Genomic DNA, 21,841 nt, shown 5'->3' with positions numbered 1-21,841 from the left:
TCTATATGCTCCTTTTCAAGAATTACTTTCTTCTCAACTCTTACGGCTACTTGATCTTTATTTTATGTTCTTGTGACCCTCTCCTATTCCCAAATTCACGCTAAGTGTTTTTTGTCTTAGTTTATTTAGTCTATTTAAAGGCACCAGTTTAGATGGTATTGTTTCTGTCCCATTGGAAGGTGAAAGATGAATTTATGAGCAAGATGAAGACTAATCCCATGTAATAAAAAATGTCTGGATGCTGGGTAATATGCCTTAACCGTCCTGGTCTTTGAACAGAATTATCACTACTTGCTACTGTAGATGTTCAGATAAAATTTCAGCTTTCTACCGGATAGTCTTGACACTGATATTCTTTAGAGATGTCCCTTCTTATGCCTGTGTAGAAATGTTTGGTTGGCTTACTGTGTGTATTATCTTCAGATCCTGGGCTGGGTTTGCAAACTCAGGAAGAAAAATCCAGAGATGCTGCCTCTGGCTTAGGAAGTTCCCAAGCCACCTAGAGCTGAGGTCTGGGAGAGTGCTGGGGTAGCTATCCCTGCAAGTTTGTCCTGTTTCATACTCTTCCTTAAATACTATTTGCTGCTGTAAGACAAGAGTAAATAGAGTAGATAAAGCCATGCTTTCTCTGTTTTGTGCTTTCTTTATCTTGATCAATATCATATTTTGGTATCTTCTTTTTTTTTTTTTTTTTAATATGAGCCCTTATAATATAGGAATTGTGTTCTTCAAATTGCTTTGTTGGTTACTGTCTTCTGAGGCAGGTAATGAAACCTTTGCAAGAACATTAGATTGATCCTCTGTGTTTACTCTCTCCTCTGAGATGAATGTCTGTTATTGTGTTGAAAGTAGCCTCCTTACCTGGACCAAGATAAAGCATTGCCATTATTCTCCAGCTGTAACCTCAGTAGAAAAATGTCAGGCTCCATTGTTTCCTTCTAGAAATGGAAATCTTTTGCATGCACTCAGTCCTGGCTTCATAATACCTGGTTTATCTTGCCTGAGATTCCTAGGATGAGGGTGTATGCAGGAAGAGAAGGAAAAAGCTAGCTGTGTTGAGACCTGTTTTGTCTTCCCTCCAAGACAGTCAAGCTTGTAATTAAGAAAACTTGCTGCATTGCTAGCGAAAAAAGCCTTCAAAACCTACGTAGATTTGGGACAGCAGCCCTTGCAAAACAGTCCCTTCTGGATAGGTATACGACTTCTGCAGATATATGGATGGATAGATAGATAACATAAATGTTTGTTGCCTTAAAAACTGTACTTGTGTTTTTAGGCTTTTTACTTAGTATAACTTATTTTCTGCTTTGTGATGTCTTCAAGAGTGATACTGCTTTTGTCCAGTATGGAAAGCGACTATTTGGGAAAGGTCTGATTTTTTTTTTTACTTATTTTTCCTCTTACTGCCATAATTGAGAGGAATTTTTGCTTTAAAAAGTGTTGCTCTCTTCTCCCTGTTTCCAGATACCTGTCTCTGTCTTAGGATTTCAAGCCTCAGTAGTCTTCCTTAACAAACAATTACAGGAACAGTTCAAAAATTTCAGCTGTATGTGTATTTTTCCCTGAGAGCCTCTATCTGCTCATATGCTGGCAGAAGGGAATTGAATCCCCAGATGCCTGGGCTTGTTCTTGAGAGAAGTATTACTTTTGTTCATGTTTTTCCTTCTGGAGAAAACTTACTCCCATTTTAGAGGATTTATTTCACTAAAATCTGTATATTGCAATAAAATATTTGGAGACATCTTCTGTAGTTTGAATTATATTATTGTCCTTTCACTGGAGAAAAAATTCATATTGAAATAGGTGTATTGTTTCTGAGAGAGGAAGAATAAACTTAGTAGGTTTAAGAAACCATAGGGGAAAATTAGACTTTCTATTGTCTAAAACATGCATTTTAAGGCAATATAGTCACTCTCCAGAATAGAAGTCTGTGCTGGTGTAATACAACTTGGTTGTTGAGGTTTTTTTAACCATAGTAGAAATATTTTTCAGTGGTTTGACAGTATGAGCTTGTGTTTTGCTTTGAGAAGGCAGGGTTTCTGGTGCCCAGGTACTTTCACTTTGCTTCACCCAAGCCCAGAGCTTGGCGGATTCAGCCTGCCCTTGGCACAGGCTGTCATGGCAATGAATTACTCAGGCTGCTTCCATCTCCTTGCTCTGCCAGCCCTAATGCTCATGTGGCTTTGGGCAGGCAGTTCTGTTCCTCTGAAAGCAGTTGGGATGCAGCTCATCTTCAGAGAGCGGCCTTTTGATACCTGGTACCAGGGCAGTGCGGTTTCAGGGCGTGGGGAGAGACGGGAGGGCCAGGATTGCCCCTCTTCCACAGGCTGCAGCTCCGCCGTGCCATTGGCTGTGGGTTTGTGTTATGCTTAGCGTGGCTTTCCTGGCGGTACGGGCAGTAAGGAACAGGCTTGTTCCCAGTCCTTCCTTTCCTCAGATCGAGCAACTGCCTGTCCTCAGGATGAGTCAGTTCAGCTTGCTGATTTGAGGCTTGCTTTATTTTGGAGATGGATTAGTTTCTCAGATCAGTAGGCTAAACTGACTCATCTTCAGGCTACAAGATTGCCAGATTTGCTATGGCAGGAACATAAAAGTGGGAAGTAAGACCATCTTTTTTTGGCAGTGGCCCCCACTTTGATCAGATTACGTACAATGTGAAAATGAGCTGTAGTTTCTCTTGTTACCTTAAATAGCTTTAGAGATGTCCAACACTTAGTTCTCTTGCTCTTCTATTTTTATTACTTAAATAAATAAATAAATTTCAAGAGCAGGACTTGCCAGTGGTGAGTAACTTATGCATCTGGCTTCTACAATGCTGCCTCATCTGTAATAATAGCTCCTTCACCAAGATAGCTACTCCTGCCATGGAGAATATCTGCATTGCACTGATGGCATGCCTACAGTTTCTTAATGTTAACTGAGATAACGTTCTCCTTGAATTCAAAACCATCTTTAACTTAATGGACTTGTTCCATTCCTGTGCTGTTCCGTGGCACAATCTGAAGCAGTAATTTGGGATGGATGTGGAGGCTGTGGAGTCTCTTCAAGATGGTCTGTGCTCTGCAGCATGATTTGAACAGTGTAGCACAACTTGATTTTGCTCTCTGGAGAAGCAGTTGCAATAGCCTCTTTCAGTCTTAGAATGGTGTTTAACCTCAGCTCACGGTCATCTTAGGGATTCAGATTGGCTACTACTAATTTTTGACTTTTTTATTTTCTGTACTTCCTATCCAAGGTGGGTGTTGGTTCTGAGCAGCTGGCAGTTCTCTTACTCCTCCTCCACTCTTAAAAGATTGTCACCAAATTCATTTTCATAACTAGCTTCATCTGTCTTTCTCCTTGGGATTTGGTTGCTGTCTCAGATTCCAATGAATCTGTTTCTCACTGATTTTGATCTGTCTCGTTCCCTATCTTGGACTCTGATGCTGTCCAAGATGCTGTTTCTTGGTCGTAGAGAGAATAGCATGACAAATATGTGCTGTATTTTTGTGATGTGTTCAGTGAAGCTGAAGAGTAAGAAAACGTGTCAGGTCCTAACTGGATGACATAATTATGGAATACTTGACAGAAAGGAGAAATTGCAAAGGAAAGGAGAGTCCTCTGATATTCCAGAGAGCAGAAAAATGTGTTAGAATCCATGACTCTCAAAAGGGGAGAGCTTCGTCCTTTGCTCTGCCAGGAAAACTTTGCAGATTTCAGTGGGTGTTGCTGCTCATTGCACCTGGGTTTCCAAGTCCACCTATGATATCCATTAATACAGAAATTGCTCTTCATTTTTTAGACAAAAAATTCAAGGTTTGAGGGTGCACCTTTGTGATAAGGATTGGCTTCACAGCATGGCAGAGGGCACCTGCCAAGAAGACTCCAGCAGATGAGGAACTGCTTGCTTTGTGCCCTGCTTCTTTTTCCACAGTCTGGCAAGGCTTCCAGAGGCCACAGAGAACTACCCAGAGGCTCTGCTGGCCTGGGCTGCCTGCAGAAGTGGTGACAGCAAGTGTTTCACACCCCTGGAGGACTCACTTGTGGGTTCTCTCAGTTCAGTGTTAATATGCTTACAGTCGTGCTCCAAATTCTCTCCTGGATTCTCTGCTCTTGCTTCTGCTTCTCCGCACTTTTCGATGCTAGCATTTTGGGGGGTTGGGACATTTTGGATTTTTTTCACCTGTGTTTTTGCTGTTCCTTACATTTGCTTTATTTTCTTCTTTCTTTAGCCTATTTCCTTTTTGGTTCCTTCCTCCCAGCGGGGGCAGGAGCTGTCTCTTATTCCTGGTGCTGTGCCTAGCGCGGTGGGGTCCTAGTCACACTTCATACTTAAGCACTGCTGTAATTAACACAACTGAAAGACCTTTTTTTTAAACCTCCAGTAGGAGAATAGAGACTCCCTCTAAGATGTATTAAGATGTTCTTAATTTGTTCAAGTGTGTGCTAGAGAGGGTCTCGGCAACTTGCAGCTGCTGCAGGTGGCTTTCTGTGAGTTCTGCTTAATGTACATTCTTACTTCTTAATGGTATGTTCTTATTTGAAGCCTCTTGGTAGATGCAAAGACAGAATGAAAAGAAAAAAACAGTGATGGTGTCTGTTCTCGGGGTCAGAGATGTGCTTGTCTCGGTGACGTGTACATTTAACTGGATTAAAAATCTCAAGTGCAGTTAGGGAGGTCTGCAGCAAGTAGACAGCCTCCCTACTTAAGCAGTTTGCAAGAAACTACTTCAGTGAGAGGTTTGTAGGTCATACCAGATATTTTGATGGGAAGCTTGTAGACCACCTGGGAATTCCCCAGATGAGCTGTTTATTATTTGGCATTGTTTGAGGGGTGGGAGTTCTGCAGTCTCTGACAGTGGTCTTAAAGTAGGTGTGTCAGTAGGTGACTAACAATGGATTCATCCCTCAGCCCTGCTAGAAGACACGGATAGACTCGTTCAGGGTCAGCTGTTGAATGGCACTAACAAGTGGATAAACACGATATGTTTGTAACTCGGGGTTCTGCGTGTCAGGGCTCACTTACAGGGCTTTATAAGTTACTCTGTGTCAGCTGAACTGCCGTAGCTGTCTTTGGCAATATTTGCTAAATCATGTTCCCTGATGATGTAAAACGAAAGAGTAACTAAAGGAAACTTCAAATAAGAAATCCTAGTACTGTATGGGCTGAATTTCTCAGCTAGCAATTAACTCAGAGCTAAAAAGCAAAAGAGAATACTACTGAGGCCACAGTCTTATGCTAAAATGATGTCATACTATTTCTGTTCATTCCCTATCTCTGTCCTTGTCTCTTGTGCTGTGTATAACCTGTAAGCTTTTTGGGGCTGAAATGACCTGATCTAATATCATAAAACCAAAATCTATTATGATCACTTAGGTACTTGATTCCTAATCTGTGGAATCACCTTATCTAAATTTAAATTTGATTTATATAGCTAAATAGCTTTTGTGGGGTGGGTTCTTCTGCATGTGGGTGGAGAGAGAGGAGAACAGAAAGAGTGCCTACTAAAAATAACTTGTTAACAAGCATGAGACTGCTTATGAAACCCTACTGGCAGCCAGTGTTTAGATTACCTTAATTGTATGTTTCTGTGTTTTTTTCCAAAGCAGAAATATAAGGTTAAGCATTCTTGTGGATATTTTGTTTAGTCCCAGAAAAAAAAATTTCTTTTTATGGTACTCCCTAAGGTAATTGTGCAGAATTTTTTCCCCACCTGAGTGTTAACTGCTGCTCTCTTTAGGAATGTATGGTTTTGGTCTATGTTTGCCAAAACTGAGAGAGTACTTGAAGCAGGCTCTGTGTTAATGAGATGGGTAACACAGACCTTGAATGTGCCTCAGAAAGGTGTGGGCACCACCTTGCACATTGGTAGGAGGGACAGCTTATAGCAAAATGAATTTTTTAGGCACTCTGAGTAAACATCCCTTCTGGATTCAGCCTTTTGGTTTATAAATCAGTGGGTGTTACCTTGCTGGGATTTCATGGTGGCCGATGTAAGCAGCTGCTGGTTGGAATCCCATCTGCCGCAGTTGGATCCAGGGAGGTCATCTGATGGCTAGTGTGATAGGCATCTGGGCTAAATCAACAGGGCTCTTCCCATCCTTTTTCCTCTTGTGTTTTTTGTTTTGTTTTTTAAACTGTTCAGAGTCAAGTTTATGCTGGAGTAGAGAAGCACAACTGCGTGGCCAATACCGTGATGTGCTCGCTTTGACTTCCGTGGTTAAGATATAAAAACCTGTAGAAAGTCAATGCCTTAGAACTTCATGTGACCTTTCAGTGGACATTTTAACAAGTTTATCATGTGAATGTTCTGGAACCTGCTCACTACCCTGCTTTGTTTGCAATCTTAAGTGTTAAGCTTTCAAAGGGAGTGAATTGAATGCCCCCTCCAAAAGTCTATGATTACTTCTGAAGAAAGTCTTTTAAAGCCCCAGTGGCATTTTGAATGTCTGAACTGGGATGCAGTAAATCCAGATGCTGTTCCATCTACTAAATTTTAGTCTTTCTTTTTTTTCAACACATATATAATAGGGGGTAAATGTCCCTGCATCTTGATGTAATTTTATGTGTTTATTACATCAAATATAGGCACATGAGTTATCCCATTACTTGTCACAGTCTGCTGGAAAAGTCTGCTGTTTCTTTTTCTGTTTTTAGTGACATAGAGACCTCAAAAATAGGTAGTTGAGCTACACAGTTTCATTTTTATAAAAATGTTATATCACCTTTCTAAACTGTTTACTTTTTATTTTTTAGTGATAGGATAGTTTATTTCACTAGACAGAAGTCAGTCACTGGTATTCTGTTTACTTTTTGATCAATTTTTCAGTTCTTTCCTGCATAAACTTAACACTTAGTGCTTTGAATTGGCCATTTTAGAAGCTGTTGAGCAAAATGTAGAGCTACCGTTTTTTGAAGTTACAGGTTTGGCCTTCTGCAAGGTAAATTTTTTTGGAAAAAAGAATATTTTTTCAAATGACATGTAAAAAGCATTGTTACTTGCTACAAGTGGAATGAACGTTTTGCTTTTACTTCCTTCCTGTGTGTCCAGCTAAAGGTGATGGCAGCTTTGATTTCTGGGTGTTTTAGAAGCCTTTTCCCTTGGTAATCTTTGACTTGGCAGTTGTTGCTGAAATTTTTTCTGATTATTTGTCTTGGGATTGAGCTGAAGTGAATTGACATAATTAACTGTGCCTATCATTTGATCATTAGCAATAAAGCCAAAGAATGACCTGTCAGTCTTCACATTTCCATTATTTATCACTTTATTGTGTTTTTGTTTAAATTGAATACAGATTTTGGCTTTTGACTGTTGTGGAAAGCGGCATATTTAGTATTGAGTTGTGACACCATTGCATTAGTGCTAAGTTGAAAGAAATTATTTCTTTGGGTATTGAGCTTTTGTGGCCTTCTTAAGACCCTAAGAGTTAATCACGTTAATCCTGTGCGTACTTTATTTCAAGCCTAGCAGTTGCAGTTCAGGAGTATTTTTTGTTTAAAAAAATATTCCAGTCTAAAATAAAAATCTGTGTTGCAAAAATAACCCTATCTTTCAGAGTTTTTAGTAAGGAAATGATTTTTTTCTAAATTTTGTCCACCTACAGTTCTGTCCCAAACTCTTGCAATTTCTGTTTCTAGTCGTTATTTGCAATATGTCCTCCACCTGCAGATCAGAGCTCTCTGAATTGTCTGTTCCCTCTTCCTTTTAGAGATAATCCTCCAGCTTTCTCTTTGACTTAAATTGTTTGCGCTCTTAAGTCTCACTCAAAGTAATGTATTTTTGCTGACCTTATGATGTCTGAGGCTTCTTTCTGAATCTCTAGTGTTTTGAATCATCTCTGCTGAATTTCAGCTATCAGGATTGAGCATGCTATTCCAGTAGCTGTTCAATGAGTGTGAAATAGCAAAGAGATTTTTTTTTTTGGCTGTCTGATGCACTTCTGCTTACACATCTAAGGATTGCTTTAGGTCTCAGTAACAATGTGTGCTTCTCTCTGTGCTGGGATATCCTGCAAGTCAGAGTTGATGGCTGCACTCTTTGGATGACTTTATTTGACTTGGCTGCATGGCCTATGATCTTGGGTTCTGGATCCCTCTGCCTAATTTGCTCCTGGGTTACTAAGGAAGGTCGGCTGCTTTTTCATGGATCTCTACCCTGTGCATAACTCTAAATCTTGCGTCTTAGTACCTCATGACTTTTCTTTCTGGTTGTTCATAAAAGCAGTGAGTTTGAGGGCAAAAATTAATGCTGGTGGCACCTCCTATTGTATTTTATGTTGTAATTATAGGCTAGTGTATTATAATTTGATTAATAATAATTTTTATTTCTGTATATGTGTTTCTTCATTAATTTGTGGTGTGAGGGCAAGTTAGAAACCCTACAGAAGTTACAGTGCTCATGCATCACTGTTTTTATCTTTTTTTTGTTCTAAATGAACCTGTAGTCTCTAACAATATGGAATCCAACAGCTGGGTCTCTATGAAGGACCTTACTACTTCTTTATTCGTTATTAAAGTAACTGATATGGTACTTATGCCAAAATTGTTGTTAAAATAACAGGATTGTATGAATCATCCCATCCATCTTAGAAGTTCTCTGAGTGTTCTGATTCCTTTCAGAAATGACTTCTTAGTTAGCTCTTCCAAAATCCTTGGGTACAAATCACGAGATTCTTCTGATCTTAAGTAATGTCTAATGGCCACTCTTTTATTGCAGTGTTCAGTTACAGTCAGGAAGTCAAGTGACATTTTCAGTGCTAAAACAAGTGTGTGGGTATATATATATATTCAGTGAATGCATCTGCCTTTTCTGGGTGATGACTGGCAAACTTACAGGTTTTTGTTCACTGCTTGACCTGAGCTATTTTTGGAATTCCAAGGACTCCTTTTGTTGGGAGTAAATTGAAAAACCAAATGACACTGTGTTTTGTAAGACTCCTTTCTTTGATTCCCTGAGTTTTTCTCATTTGGTCTATGAATGTTCATTTCAAAAAAGCTGGAAAGGGACTTTTTACGAGGGCATATAGTGATAGGGCAAGGGGGAATGGATTCAAATGGAAAACTTGAGATTATACACAGAAATTCTTTACTGTGAGTGTGGTGAGACACTAGAACAGGTTGCCCAGAGAAGCTGTGGATGCCCCGTCCCTGAAAGTGTTCAAGGCCAGCCTGGATGGGACTTAGAATAGCCTGGTCAAGTGGAGATTCTCTGCTGATGCTTGCAGGGCTTGGAACTGGATGAGCTTTAAGGTTTCTTCAAACCATTCTATGATTCTGTATGGTTCTAGGTTTATCTCTTCTCCTACTAGGTAACATTCATGCAGTTCACTGATGAGGAAAGAAAGTTGTCTAGTAAAACAGTTCATAAATACCATTTTAATACTTTCTCCCCTGTACTGACTCATAGTAATTAGCTCTTCATGAAACTAACTTTTTAAAAAGTGTAGTAGGAAAAATTAATTAGAGAAAGAAAATTAGTAGTGATTTCTGCTGCTGACTCTGTGTTTCCTCAAGCATACATTGGCCATGTTAAAGGCTTTCAGAGCAGCTGCTGACCTCCTCCTTTCTTCGCATGCCATGAACAATTATCTGAGAAGTCAGGTGTTTTATTCCATAGCCTTATGTGATGATGAGTGCCAGATTCTAGCAGATAGCTCAAAAAGGTTTTCTCTTAAAACATTTTTTTCACAAAGGAGTCAGATCTTTTGACCATCCAGTTACCACAACTGAGAAGAGCTACTGCAGTTCTGGATGAACTTCCATCCCCCTCTGGTTGCTCATTTCTTTCTAGGTAGTTGTGTCAGCTACTGGTTGTAACCTGATCCCATTGGCAGGGGCTGGATAGAGCCATGTCAGATTTCTGTGGAAGTGACTCCTGACTGTATTGAGCATTGAGCAAATTAAGATGAAGCAGTGCAGCTAAACCTTATGAAAGGGAGAAATAGTCAAGTGACTTAATATTGAGCCATGTCTTAGTAGGGAGGTGACACTGCGATTTGAAACCAATCAGTGAAGATATTTAAGTGAACACAGTTATGAGACCTCAGATATTGTACAGAGTGAGTTGTAGGTCTGTAAAGTTTTCTTTTAGGGCTTAAAAACAACCTAATATCTAATGGAAAAAGCCTGTGAGCATGCTGGTGAGGAGGAATGCAGCAGCTGGAGGAGGGAAGCGAGAGGAAACAGGTCAAGTCAAAAGAGAGGAAAAGGTGGAGTTTGTAGACAGTGCAAAGGATCAAGGTTGCATTTGAAGTAGAAGTAAAGCTGCTGTAATCATTGTACTAATACATTGTTTCTTCACTTCAACTGTAAAACACATTGAAAAGGAGGAAGAGGGCACACACATATAGAGTTGAAAGTTAAAAAAGCACTCTTAGATCTTCACATTAAAGTGTGGTTTTACTGCTCAGTCAGTAAACAGCTGAAGGGATGTAGGGCAGACGTAATTTTGGACTTTCTCCAGGCCCATTCAGTAGAAGGTGTGTGTGTGGGTGATCAATAGCAAAGGATGCCTTTCATGGTCCCTGAGGACTGAAGTGAATTTTATTGAATGACACCTCATTTGGCCAAAAGTATCCATGCAGCTCACTTACAGGTGGTCACCTTTGAGCTTAGTAGTAGGAATCCGCAGCTGGTGGGGTGTATATGTGACAAAATGCTTGCCCAGTAGCAGGATTCCTGCTCTCACCTGGGTAAAAACAAAAACATATGCCACCATGTTTTGGGGATTTTTTGGTTTGTTTGTTGTTTTTGGTTTTTTTTTTTTGAGATGCAAAAAAAGGGTTGTACCTTGCACTGATGGTCTGTGGTCTTCTAAGTGGAGTGTGCTCATTTCTTCCCACAAGTTGATGAGTATTCTCTGCTTTCAACAGTGCTTTCACTGATTTTGTGCTTGTGATTTGTCCCATGTGGTCATCGTGTGCTAAAGGCAGAAAGTGAGCTAGATCAATCAGACCACTTGGCAATTGAAATGTCTAATTTTTTTTTTCAGTTTCACATCAGAATTTTGGAAAAAGCTCTTTATCAAAAAAACCCAAACCCAAATACAACATCATGGGTGTTAAACATCAGTACTGTGTGAGGAAATGCTTTAAGGGTTTCCATGAAACATACCAAGTGCAAGTACAAGTGTATTATAATGCGATAACTATTTATCCCTTTTATTTCTACCCTGGATGTTATGAAGGTGGTTGCCATAGATGATGATTTTATAGTCACATGAATTTGCTTTTTGGCAAGGTCGTATTGCTGTTGGCCCTAGAAAGCAGAAGCTTCTGGACATGTGCTAGTGATGCTTTTCATGTGAGCTCTGCTATAAGAACTGTTTAGTATTTTGCTATTTAGTCCTTTCTTCCATCTTTAGTTTTTCCATTTAATGTCCTAGTTCTGTTGTAGACCTTACAGAAAAGGCATCAAGGATATTCACTGTTTGGCAGTGCCTGCCTGTCCACTGGGGTCACAGAGTGTGACAGTCCTAAACAAAATAAGAGGTGAAGGGAATGAGATGAGAACAGTCTAGGCTTCTCTTTAACACTTGCTGTGTTGTAATGCTTCTTGGTGTTCACTGTTAGGATTCTCTTTGGAGGTACTGAAGATTGCTGGGCAGGGCTGTTTCCTCTTTGCTGTTTTCCGTCACGCTGAGGCAAAACCCAGCATTTCTGAAAGCTGTTTAGTGAACTCCTTTATGTGCTGTTTGGCTGGCAAGTCAGCACTTGCTGTCCGGACAGTTAAAACTGGGATAATCAATCTGAACTGTGTATGATCTTCTGAGCAGTACCTTCATCAGTGTAGTGGCAAGGAGCAGCAAAACAGGCTTGGGGCCTCTGGATGCTGCTGCCATACAAACACATTATTTGTGTACTTTTACAGTGAGATCTTTTATTCTTGGAGATCAAAGCCGTCAAGGGTGTAAGGTGAATTTTACCCTACAGTACCTCAGGTTCAACAATACGGAAATAGAATATAACTGAAACTCTAACAGGCTTAACTTTTAAAAGATTGGGGTCCTTATGGTGTGTTTTGTGGATGGTTGGCAAAAACTGTTGTTTCCTGAAAGCAGGAAGCTGGGAGAAAGCTCTATGAGGCTTAATGCTCTTGTAAATTCTGGTCAAGAAACAAAGTAATTCTTGGTGTAGTGTTTAAAATGTCAGTGCATACACTTCTAAGCACTGATGATTTCAGCAAGTTTAGTTAGGAGCTGTTTTCCTGTGGACTTAAAGGAAAGTGTCTAAAGCTGACTGATTTTGCATTTGAACTCTGGAAAAGTTGGCTGGGTGACTGCAGCTTGTGTGCTGCACATTGGAGTGAAATACTTGAAGTGGCCTGAAATTCAGGGTTTGCTTTTGTGGTCAAGGAGGCCCCTGAGAGAGTTGCAGCTCTGCACAAAGTCCTTAGAGCAGATCTCTTGATATCAAGTACTTCAAATCTCAACCAGTGTTGCCTGGGGCAATTATTTTTATCTCTAAGAATTCATTAGTCTTGATTTTTGGAAAAATGGAGAACAAAACTCATTAACAACAATCTCAATGCTCTGGTCCAGCGAACCCTGCCAAAAAGAGAAAAAAGATACCCCTCAAAATTGAGCAGGTAGGGGATCTGCTCAAACCTTTTATTTGACGAGGATTGCTGTAGTAAAGCAGATGTAACTTACTTGTATTTTTTGTGAGCTAGAACGCTAATCATAGAATAGTTTGGCAAATAAAATGCATTGCTGCTATTAGAGTTACACTTTCAGCTTGTTCATAAAAAAAATAAGGATTTCTTTGTGTTGTGGCTTCCTTCCTTTTATTTCTTACAGTTATCAAAGAGGAGAATGAATTTTCCATGCAACTAGTATACTTCTCTCTCTCCCTGTAAGAAGACGCTTATCTGTCTAGTGTTCCTTTCTACCCCTTGCACGTTTTCTCTCCAAATCTATAAATCTGCATCTCAGCTTCTCGTGACTATTGTGGGGAAGGGCTATACCAACTCTGTATTGCTTGGCAAGTAATTGGCACCTTTAGCACTAATGAACTTTATTTATATTTGATTGGTTAATTTGTTTCATGGAGTAGTTGTAATCATAAAAGGAAACAATTTGTAAGAACCTAAGAGGCAATTTAGGAGATGAATAGTAGTTAATGTGGATTTTTCAGGAGGAAATCGTGTTAAGCTACCTGCTTTTCTTCTGAATCTTATAGGTGCAGAAGAAGTGTAGTAGTAGATGTGGGTATCTTGTCTCTAAAGTTTTCAAACTAATTTTCTCATGAGAAATCTAGGAGAACAATGGACTATGGGAAATTCCATGAAAGACATACAAAATGATCTGATTATTTTGTTTGAGCATAACAGGAGGTCCAAGAAAAAAAAAAAAAAAGAGATATTTTGTGGGTTTTTGCAGGGCTTTTAGGCAGTCTCACAGGATTTACCAGTTCTCACCAATTTCGTAGGTAAATTTCATGTAGCATTGGGAAATTAATCTCTGGATAGTGACTGTGCTTGAAGGATGTGACAAGCTGGCAAGAGAGTTCAGTAACCTTGGATGCAGTTCAGTCAGGACGAATGCAGAATATTAGGCTTTGATAAGAGCAGTCAGGTGTGTAAGTGGAGAGTGGATGAGGATTGGACAGGCAGCAGCTCCACTGAGGAGAGTTCGGCACACAAGCTGATCATGAGGTTGCAGCATTGCACAAGCTGCAAACATTGTGCTGGGCTGTACAAACAAGTGTGTTGTAAGTCAGACACAAGTCACCAGCATGCTGGGCAGAGCTGAGATAAGCTTCCTTTGCAGAACCTGGTTTTAGGTGCTGTACCTGAGTAGTTTTTAGCAGTGAGGGGAGAGGTTCCCCAAAGAGAAATAAGTTTTCCATCACAATAATATTATTTGCAACAGCTCTCATATTTGAAGCAGGCAGTGGGGGGAAAGAGAGTGAGCTGTGCCATTTTTTTTTCCATGACCTTTTGGAGCAGAACAAGGAGCATTTTCCCTAAACTGCACTAAAGCTATTGATCAAGCTGTCTGTTGGAAAGATTTTTCTAGATGCATGAGAAGTGAAGAGAATTCCTGGAGAAAGTTGTGGAGAGAAGGTTTGTTAATAAGCAGGTGTGATGAGCAATTCTTGAGAACAGTTTCTGAAGAATTGCGGTGACTACTATGGAATGGCAGGTTCTGGTTTTTCTTGCAGCCCTGTTTGGTTCTGTAACCCAAGCCTGAAGGGCTCTTTATTGCAACTGAGTGGCAAGAAATGCCCAGATTGTGCTTGTAAAATGCCCAAAGCTTTGCTCCTATTATGAACAAAATCAGACTTTGAACACGGTGAAGCGCTGTTGGTAGTAACAGCGGGGCTAAGGGGAGGTAACAGTGGCTTGGGTCTTTTGATGGAAAGTGGCAGAGAGCCCCACAGCTGCTGCATCTGTGCCAAAGCACATTCACCTGTGCAGCTTCCACTGTGCTCTTGCATCCTGAGCACTGTGTTCTGGTTCATGTTGAGATACCAGCTAAGTGCCTGCCATTGGCGTCCTTCTCCCCCTTCTTCCCCTGCCCCAGCAGGTGCCTCCCTTCTTTGCAAGGAAGTCCAGACATGGAAGAAGGGAGGAACAGGGTTGTGCCATCTGATGCAGCCTAGGTTTCGCTTCAGGTGCACACAGCCAGGTTTGACAAAGTTTATGCTTCCTAGTGCTGCAAGCTGAAGCTTTACATGTGGGTGGATTTGTAACAAACTTAAAGTGCTCCTGGTTTTTGTTGCCGGATAAATGCCTGTAAAGATCAGAGTGCTGATCTGAGCTCATACTAGCAGTTTGGTTTCTTCAGTTATAGGAAAAATATGGGAAAATGCTTTATTTTGGTAATGCAAACAACAGTGTGTTTAATATCACTTACTTGATAATCAGTTGTAGGGATAAGTACTTGGCTTCTTTGTGCATTACATTTTATTGCTCAATTATTTGCTTCTGGAGAGCAAATTTTTATTAGCAATAATCTAAATGAAAAATTGTTGCCACTTAATATATATTGGTGAACACATGTTCAGTATTTTCTTTGCATTTTGTCAGAGGTTTTCTATTTTTCTCTATAATATTGAAGTACATATGCTGATCTAAATCTTTGTCTTACCCCCCTCTGTTTTAGTCCTGTTGGTCATCTTGTTTACGCATGTATTTTGATTATCTGTGTGTCTCTTGCTTTGCAGGAGACAAAGATGGCAGCAAGGTGACTACAGTAGTGGCAACTCCTGGACAAGGTCCGGACCGACCACAAGAAGTCAGCTACACAGACACCAAGGTGATTGGAAATGGATCTTTTGGTGTTGTGTATCAAGCCAAACTCTGTGATTCAGGAGAGCTTGTGGCCATTAAGAAAGTCCTGCAGGATAAAAGATTTAAGGTGAGTCTATGCATAAGTTCATAGTATTTTCATGAATGTTATCTCCTTTTCCGTGTCTTTGATGGCAGTGTTTTTGATTTTCTTAATTTATTTTCATTGGAGAACATAAATACACCTAAATTTTTTGGGATAAAAAATTAAACAGATGGATTATGATAAAGCAGTAGTTTACCTTCAAAATCAGTGAGTCACTATGATTATTTGTATTAGTGCGAGTCAGGAAGCTAAAAATCCTGATTTAATGTGGTGTTTCCAGGTTGCTGGCTAGATTTCTCAGACAGTGAGCTGTGAAAACAAGGGAAAAGCTTGTTTTAAGGTTACTTTTTTCTAGCATAAACTCTTTTCCAATGATTAGTAATGAAACTGCTGGAAGGAACAGAAGCCTTTAGGCTTTGTTTTTAGTTGCTGCGCTTATAAAGTTGAAGGCTATATTTGGGTAAATCAGAAATTGTAAAGACCAAGAAAGAAGATAACAAATACTGAGCCCAGGGCAGTTTGGGCTGAAGATCACTTTTTTTTTTTTGTTACCTGATTAATAAATGTGTTCTACCCTGGTGGTTTTAATAGACTAGTGATCCTTTATTCTAAACTAGTAGCCTTCCAAAGAGAAATCTTTTTATCTAGTGATTTTTAAACCAAATAAAAGTTAAGAACCATAAGCCACCTCAACACTTCTGTCAGTCCACAGCTTGGTACTGAATGTACTTGACCTCTTTCCCTTATAGTCAGGGGTCCTGCAGATCAGCTTGTGGAAGCAGTACGTGATAGGAGAGGTCCTGGTTTTAACATATCTTGTTTTCACAGCAAGACCTCATACACAGCTAGTTTCACTGGTAATATTTGTAATTTGTGTCCTTTTTTGCTAGCAAAAATAGTGTTTTGAAGTGTTTAGAAGGAACTAGTGTATGTCTTCTCCTTGAGTCTTCAAATTTTACGCTATCATCACCACAGGTGTCAGCATATCACAGATACCTTAGATGAAAAATGGGAAGGATGTGTTTAAACTACTGTAATGCTGAATTGTTTACTTCGAATTGAGGAAGACATATAAAGTTCTTACATAGTTCTTACATCTGAGTTATTTCTGGACTGTATTATGGGTTGAAGGTGATTAGTTCTTGGGAAGCATGCAATGTGATGTAAGAGTACCTTATTTTAGGAGAATAAAGCAGAGGTAAAACAAAAAAGGAAAAACAAATTCTAAACCTATTAATTAAAAGGAGCTTTTTGGTCTTTTCCCATTGCATAGGTTTAAGGAGTAAGATTGGGATATTTCCTATACCCTGTCATGCTTGGTAGATGTCAGCTAGTGCTTTTGACAAGAATACTTTGATTTCTGTAGTCTTGTAACTCTGGGGTTTTGCAGTGTGTCAAAATGAAAACTCGGCCAAGCATTTTAGTTCCTGACCACCAGATATTAATAGTTCATGATATCTTACTTTTGTTTTTTTAATGAATCTCTCTTGGACATCTAGAGTAAAATGTTGGTCTTTGATTGCTTTTTGTTTTGGTAGTTGGTTTAGTGACATTTTGTTATCTGACTATATATATTTTTATTTTTGAATATTTCTTTAAGTGATAGAAAAAATTATGTCTGTTGAATATTAGCCCTTTGTTAAAGCAAAACAGCTAAATTGAGAAGCGAAATAGAGTGTTTTCAGTTTGGACTCTGAATTAATTGTCTACTTTTGGTAATACAAGCTGAGAACATCCAATACCTGGAGGCTAAACTTGGTGTAATTAACACTTAAGTCCATGTATAGATTTGCAAAGAGATAGCATTAATTTAAAAATTACTTTTTTAAACTTCATAATTTGTATGGGTCACATCTGCAGTAATACCCAAATTATGCAATTTTTCATATTCTTATCCCACAGTTTTATCCAACGACACAGCATCATCTACCTTTGGTCTAAGCTCTCTAATTTTTCCCATCATTTGTCAGTTCAGTCCTCCCATTTTTTCCACATTCTGATCTAGAAGTGTGTGTTATGTTGGCAGGAGTAAATTCTTGCAGGCTGGATGGCAGCCTCTGCCTAGACAGATTTGGAAGCTAGACAGATGTATATGATATTAAGAATAGCATACCATTTCTTCAGGGTATGCTACTCTTTGGGAATGCCTGATCTAGGTAGTAAATGCTGGACCACATAATCTACCAGGTAAAGAGGGAACTTGGGAAGTCTGCTGGCTGAATGGTTTGAGTGCAGTGTAGGAGCAGATCAGCTCTTGTGTTCAGAGGGCTGAGCTGTGAGTGCAGCTCAGCTGGGCTGTTGCCATCCCTGCTTGGCTGCCCGAGTCCAGATCCAAGGCCTGGTCAGTGGCGTTCCCTAAGAAATCTGCCACTCCCCCTCATTAATGCATACTCCCACTTCAGCAATGATTGAGGGGAAAAAGCCAGCCTTACTGCAGGCATCCCAAGGTGGTGGCAGCTTGATTCATTATCGCTTTGATAATGAGTCAGTCAAGGGAGGGAAGAGAGGAGGGGCACTTTAGAAATACCAGTCTGCGCTGATCCCATTGGTGGACAAGCAACATGAGGAATGCAGTGTATGGAAGTTGCTTCCTGAAATTTGAATCATGAACGAAATTTTCAGCTGTATGCTTCTGGCTCGCGCCTGCTTATCCCTGTGGTTGTCTATTGTGATAGATTTATCTTGGTACATGCAGTATAATTCCTTAGTCATGATTTCTTCCAAAAATGCTTTGAGAAGAGCCAGCAGATAGTCTTGAAACTGAAAGGGCATGATTCAGAAACTTCAGAAAGTCTCAAGTGTAACCTCTAGGCTCTTGCTGCATTTTGTGAACGTGGATGGCCATCATTGTGTGGGTCTGGAATATGTGCCTCAGTTGCCAGTTTTAGATCTCTGTCAGAAAGCTGAGATGCTTTTGTCCAGGTTTGGAGCTCGCTTGAAGGCTGCAATTACCAGAGGAGGGTTGTCTATTTTTCTTTTTTCCTTTTCCATTACTATTACTAGTCAGCCTCCCAGCATTGGTCCCGACCAGAAAGAAGTTGAGTGTTTAATCAGTGCTGAAGAGTTGAATCTTAGTTTGCAATGCTCCTTCTTCTTTCTACTCCCTCATTGCAGTTCAGTGGTTCTTCACTTTGACATTGCAGTTCCTGCATGACTGTGTTTTAAATAGGGTCTTTGAATTGTTCTGGATTTTAGAGTGTGTGTGTCTAGAGTTCAGTGTAATGTACAGCAATAGTATTGGTAGGAATAAGTGGTAAGTCCCTGAAGGGAATAAATAAAATACCACCTAGAGATTTATGCTTAATTTCAGTTTGTAGTTCTGTCTTCAATAAGCTAGTTGAGGAATTAAGTAATGTAATTTCGGGCACTTACCTGATACTTGAATCAGTAGCTCACAACCTATGTGCTGTTAGTCATAATCTGTGAAACAATTTAATTTGTTTGATTTAATTAATCAACTCTTATGGAAAGTTATATTTTTGTGGTGGTGGGCTTTGGATTTTTTTTTTCAGTTAAAAGTTTAACAGGGGTGAGAGGGATGTTTCTCTTTGAAAAATAGTGTAAGGCAGCTGTTCACAAACTTTGGGGCCTAAGTGCTTTCAAATAGCAAAATTTCCAAAAGACAGTGACCTGAATTTCACAGATCTGTACTCTATTTCTGCTTCTATTCAACAAATGTGTAACAATAGGTTCTTATGCAAAGCATCAATAGGTGCAGTTGAAAGGTTCATAGTATTTTCCATTACTTTCATTCATGTGTCTGTGCAGGCCCTCAAGTGACACAGCTTAATTGTGATGCTTGAAAAAAGAATACTGGTAGCATAAAAATTCTTACAGTGCTTTTGTTAGCATTTTCATTGGAATATTCTTCAGATTAAGAGTCTGTCATGTTGCTGTCTCATTGTGCAAAAACCAATAATAAGCAAAGAGGCATGTCAGCGTAAATAGTTATTCTTTGTTATTTCTGCCATTCCATTAAGGTTTTTAAGAAATCCTAATGAAATCAATGTGTGAATTGCTAGAAGTATTTCACAGCTGACTGAGAATAAGAAGTTAAATTTCTTGTATCTGAATTGCATACTTGATGTTTCTGCTTTTAGCACTGGGATGTTGAAATCTAAATGATGAAGAGAGTTTGTACTCCTCCTGCACCTTTTCAAACAGTCTAGATTGGGCATCACATTTCTTGTTAATGGCTCACAGAGACATAAAGTGTGCAGCAAGAGAAAGCCAAATTCTGTAATGGGAACCATTCATGCCATCCAGTCTGTCAAATCATTCAGGGACTGCCTTGGTTTAGCCATCCAACCGTGTGTGCCCTTGGCTTAGTTGCCTGAATTATTTAAATGGGCAGATCTTCTGGAGTGTGAGAGGATGTCAAACTAGGGCCCTAATGGTCCATAAATGTGAAGTACTGCATTGCTAAAGCTGAGGCCACTGAATAGTAGGCAGTGATCTTTCCTGTTTTTAGTTAAGGAAGGAATATGTGTTGTGAGTATTTGCATGTTTATTCTTTCTTTGTTTTGGTTTGTTGATTTGGGGTTTTTTGTTTTGTTTTGTTTTTTGGGGTTTTTTTGGGCTTTTTAATATGTAAAGTCTTCGTGTTAATTTAAGCCTTAAAACCCAATAAAGCAACAGGATGGAAAATGAAGTTTGTGTTGAGGTTCTGGTTTCTTTCTTTCTCTGCTGGTGTGTGTACTTTTGTGAGCTGTTTGAAATGCTTCTGAAAGCAACAGCTTTCCTTCAATTCCTGCCTCAGATATATCAAGCTTCTAAGTATAAAAAGATCCTTTTCAAAGTAGCCCATATCCGGTGTTTGTGTTACCTTATTTACAGCAACTTTGATCATAGCAGCTCCCATGAAAAATGTAAAACCACAAGGAAGACTTTCCATTGAAAAATGACTAGGTGTTTAGGTTCTTAAGTTCTGCTAACTTTTCAAGAGACTTTTGTGTTTAAAGCATTCAGAAATCTAGAGCTAACCCAGTTTTTTTCTTAATAGGTTTTGTGTCTCTGCTCATGGTTAAAGGTATAATTCTGTAAATATGCATGTGAAAAAGTGAACCTGTTGATTAATGATTTGCCTCTTTTGCTCTCAGAATCTCAGTGATTAACAGACCACTGTGAGAATATGACTTCAAATTGGGTTGAATTAGTTCTATTTTTTCTCACGTCCCCCCAGCTTGTTTCTTAGCTCTTGGTTATCGATGGCCAGTAAAGATACAACAGATAGTAGCATTATACTGGAAAAAAAGGCTCAATTTCAGGGGGCTTAAGGCCACTTCTGGTGTATCTGAGCTGTTTTGAGGAGAGATGTACTCAAGTTACTCAGGTAACCTGACTGAAAGAAGAGTTAAAACAAGTTTCATTTTGCAGTCTGTAAGCTTGGGCTATGTCATGTCTATATACTGACAAGCAGGCAGGAAGGAGTTTGACACCCATCCTCTTGATATGTGTTGGGGAACCCAGGTGTAAAGCTTTAAGGGAAGTGGTATCACTATCTCTTCCATGCAGGTTTGTTTTCCCATTGCTGGGTTCAGACAGGACGTGTGCATCATCTTGCTTTTTAATGTTTTAGCAGGTCCATCTTCCAGATTCCTACTTCTGTGTACCACAGCTTTGTCATGAGAGTGTTAAAGGTACAGTTGAAGAGAAGCCATTGTTACTGCTAGATATATCATAGAAGCCTTGACTTCCTTTGTATCTGCCTGAGTTGTGGGCCCTTTCTTTCAAGCACACAGGTGGATATTGAAGTCACAGAAAAGACCTCCAAGATTGATTCCAACCTTGATCACCACGTTGTCAACTAGACCATGGCACTGAGTGCCACATCCAGTTGTTTAATGAACACCTCCAGGGATGGTGACTCCACCACTTCCCTCGGTAGTCTATTCCAAACTTTATTAACCATCCTGTGAAGAAATTTCTCCTGATGTCCAGCCTAAACCTCCCCTAGTTCAGCTTGAGACTGTGTCCTCTCATTCTGCTTGCTGGTTGCCTGAGAGCAGAGACCAACCGCTCTTTACTACAAACTCCTTTCTGTAGTAGTTACAGAGAGCATTAAGGTCACTCCAGATCTTCCTTTCTCCTCCTACTTCACTCCTTTCTAGAAGGGATTTGAAAGTTATCACAGAGGTTCAGAATGAATGCTATCTTCATCTTAAGTCAATGTTTAAAGTTTTGAATCCAGTGTAGAGGTTGGATTTGCTCTGAGGTATTCATTATTATCTTTCACTGTGACCTATCGTTATCTGCACAGGTTTCCTCTGAACTAAGGACTGAACTTCCTTTTTTAATTTCATCTGTGTGTGAGTTAGATGCATTCTCTCATCTCATATCTCCATCTAAGGATCATTGAATATTCAAACATTAATCTCTAAGGCCTTCTCTTAGAAGAATGCCTTTATTTACTGCATCTCAGTTGAGCTGGAAGCACCCATGGGATAAAAAGTCACAAAGGAAAAACACGGTGATGAGAATTAGTAGCATTTAAGCACCTTTCTTTTAAGTCTTTGAGGGCTTGC

The 21,841-nt window shown here is 39.6% G+C and overlaps 1 protein-coding gene across 3 annotated transcripts in view; it reads left to right on the top strand.

Moving 5' to 3' along the window:
- Positions 1-21,841, top strand: part of GSK3B (glycogen synthase kinase 3 beta) — a 149,944-nt gene that overhangs the window by 39,868 nt on the left and 88,235 nt on the right. For all 3 annotated transcript variants that reach the window (XR_005257191.1, XM_038138914.1, XM_038138908.1), the window contains exon 2: positions 15,148-15,341. Coding sequence is in view for 2 of the 3 variants with exons in the window: in XM_038138914.1 (XP_037994842.1) it covers positions 15,148-15,341 (194 nt within the window). In the remaining variant the exon portion in view is untranslated. The remainder of the gene's footprint in view (positions 1-15,147; positions 15,342-21,841) is intronic.

This window comes from Motacilla alba, chromosome 1 (genome assembly GCF_015832195.1).
Source record: "Motacilla alba alba isolate MOTALB_02 chromosome 1, Motacilla_alba_V1.0_pri, whole genome shotgun sequence".
Lineage (NCBI taxonomy): Eukaryota > Metazoa > Chordata > Aves > Passeriformes > Motacillidae > Motacilla > Motacilla alba.
The sequence above is the reverse complement of the archived record's forward strand: the minus strand, read 5'-3'. Positions and strand labels throughout refer to the sequence as shown.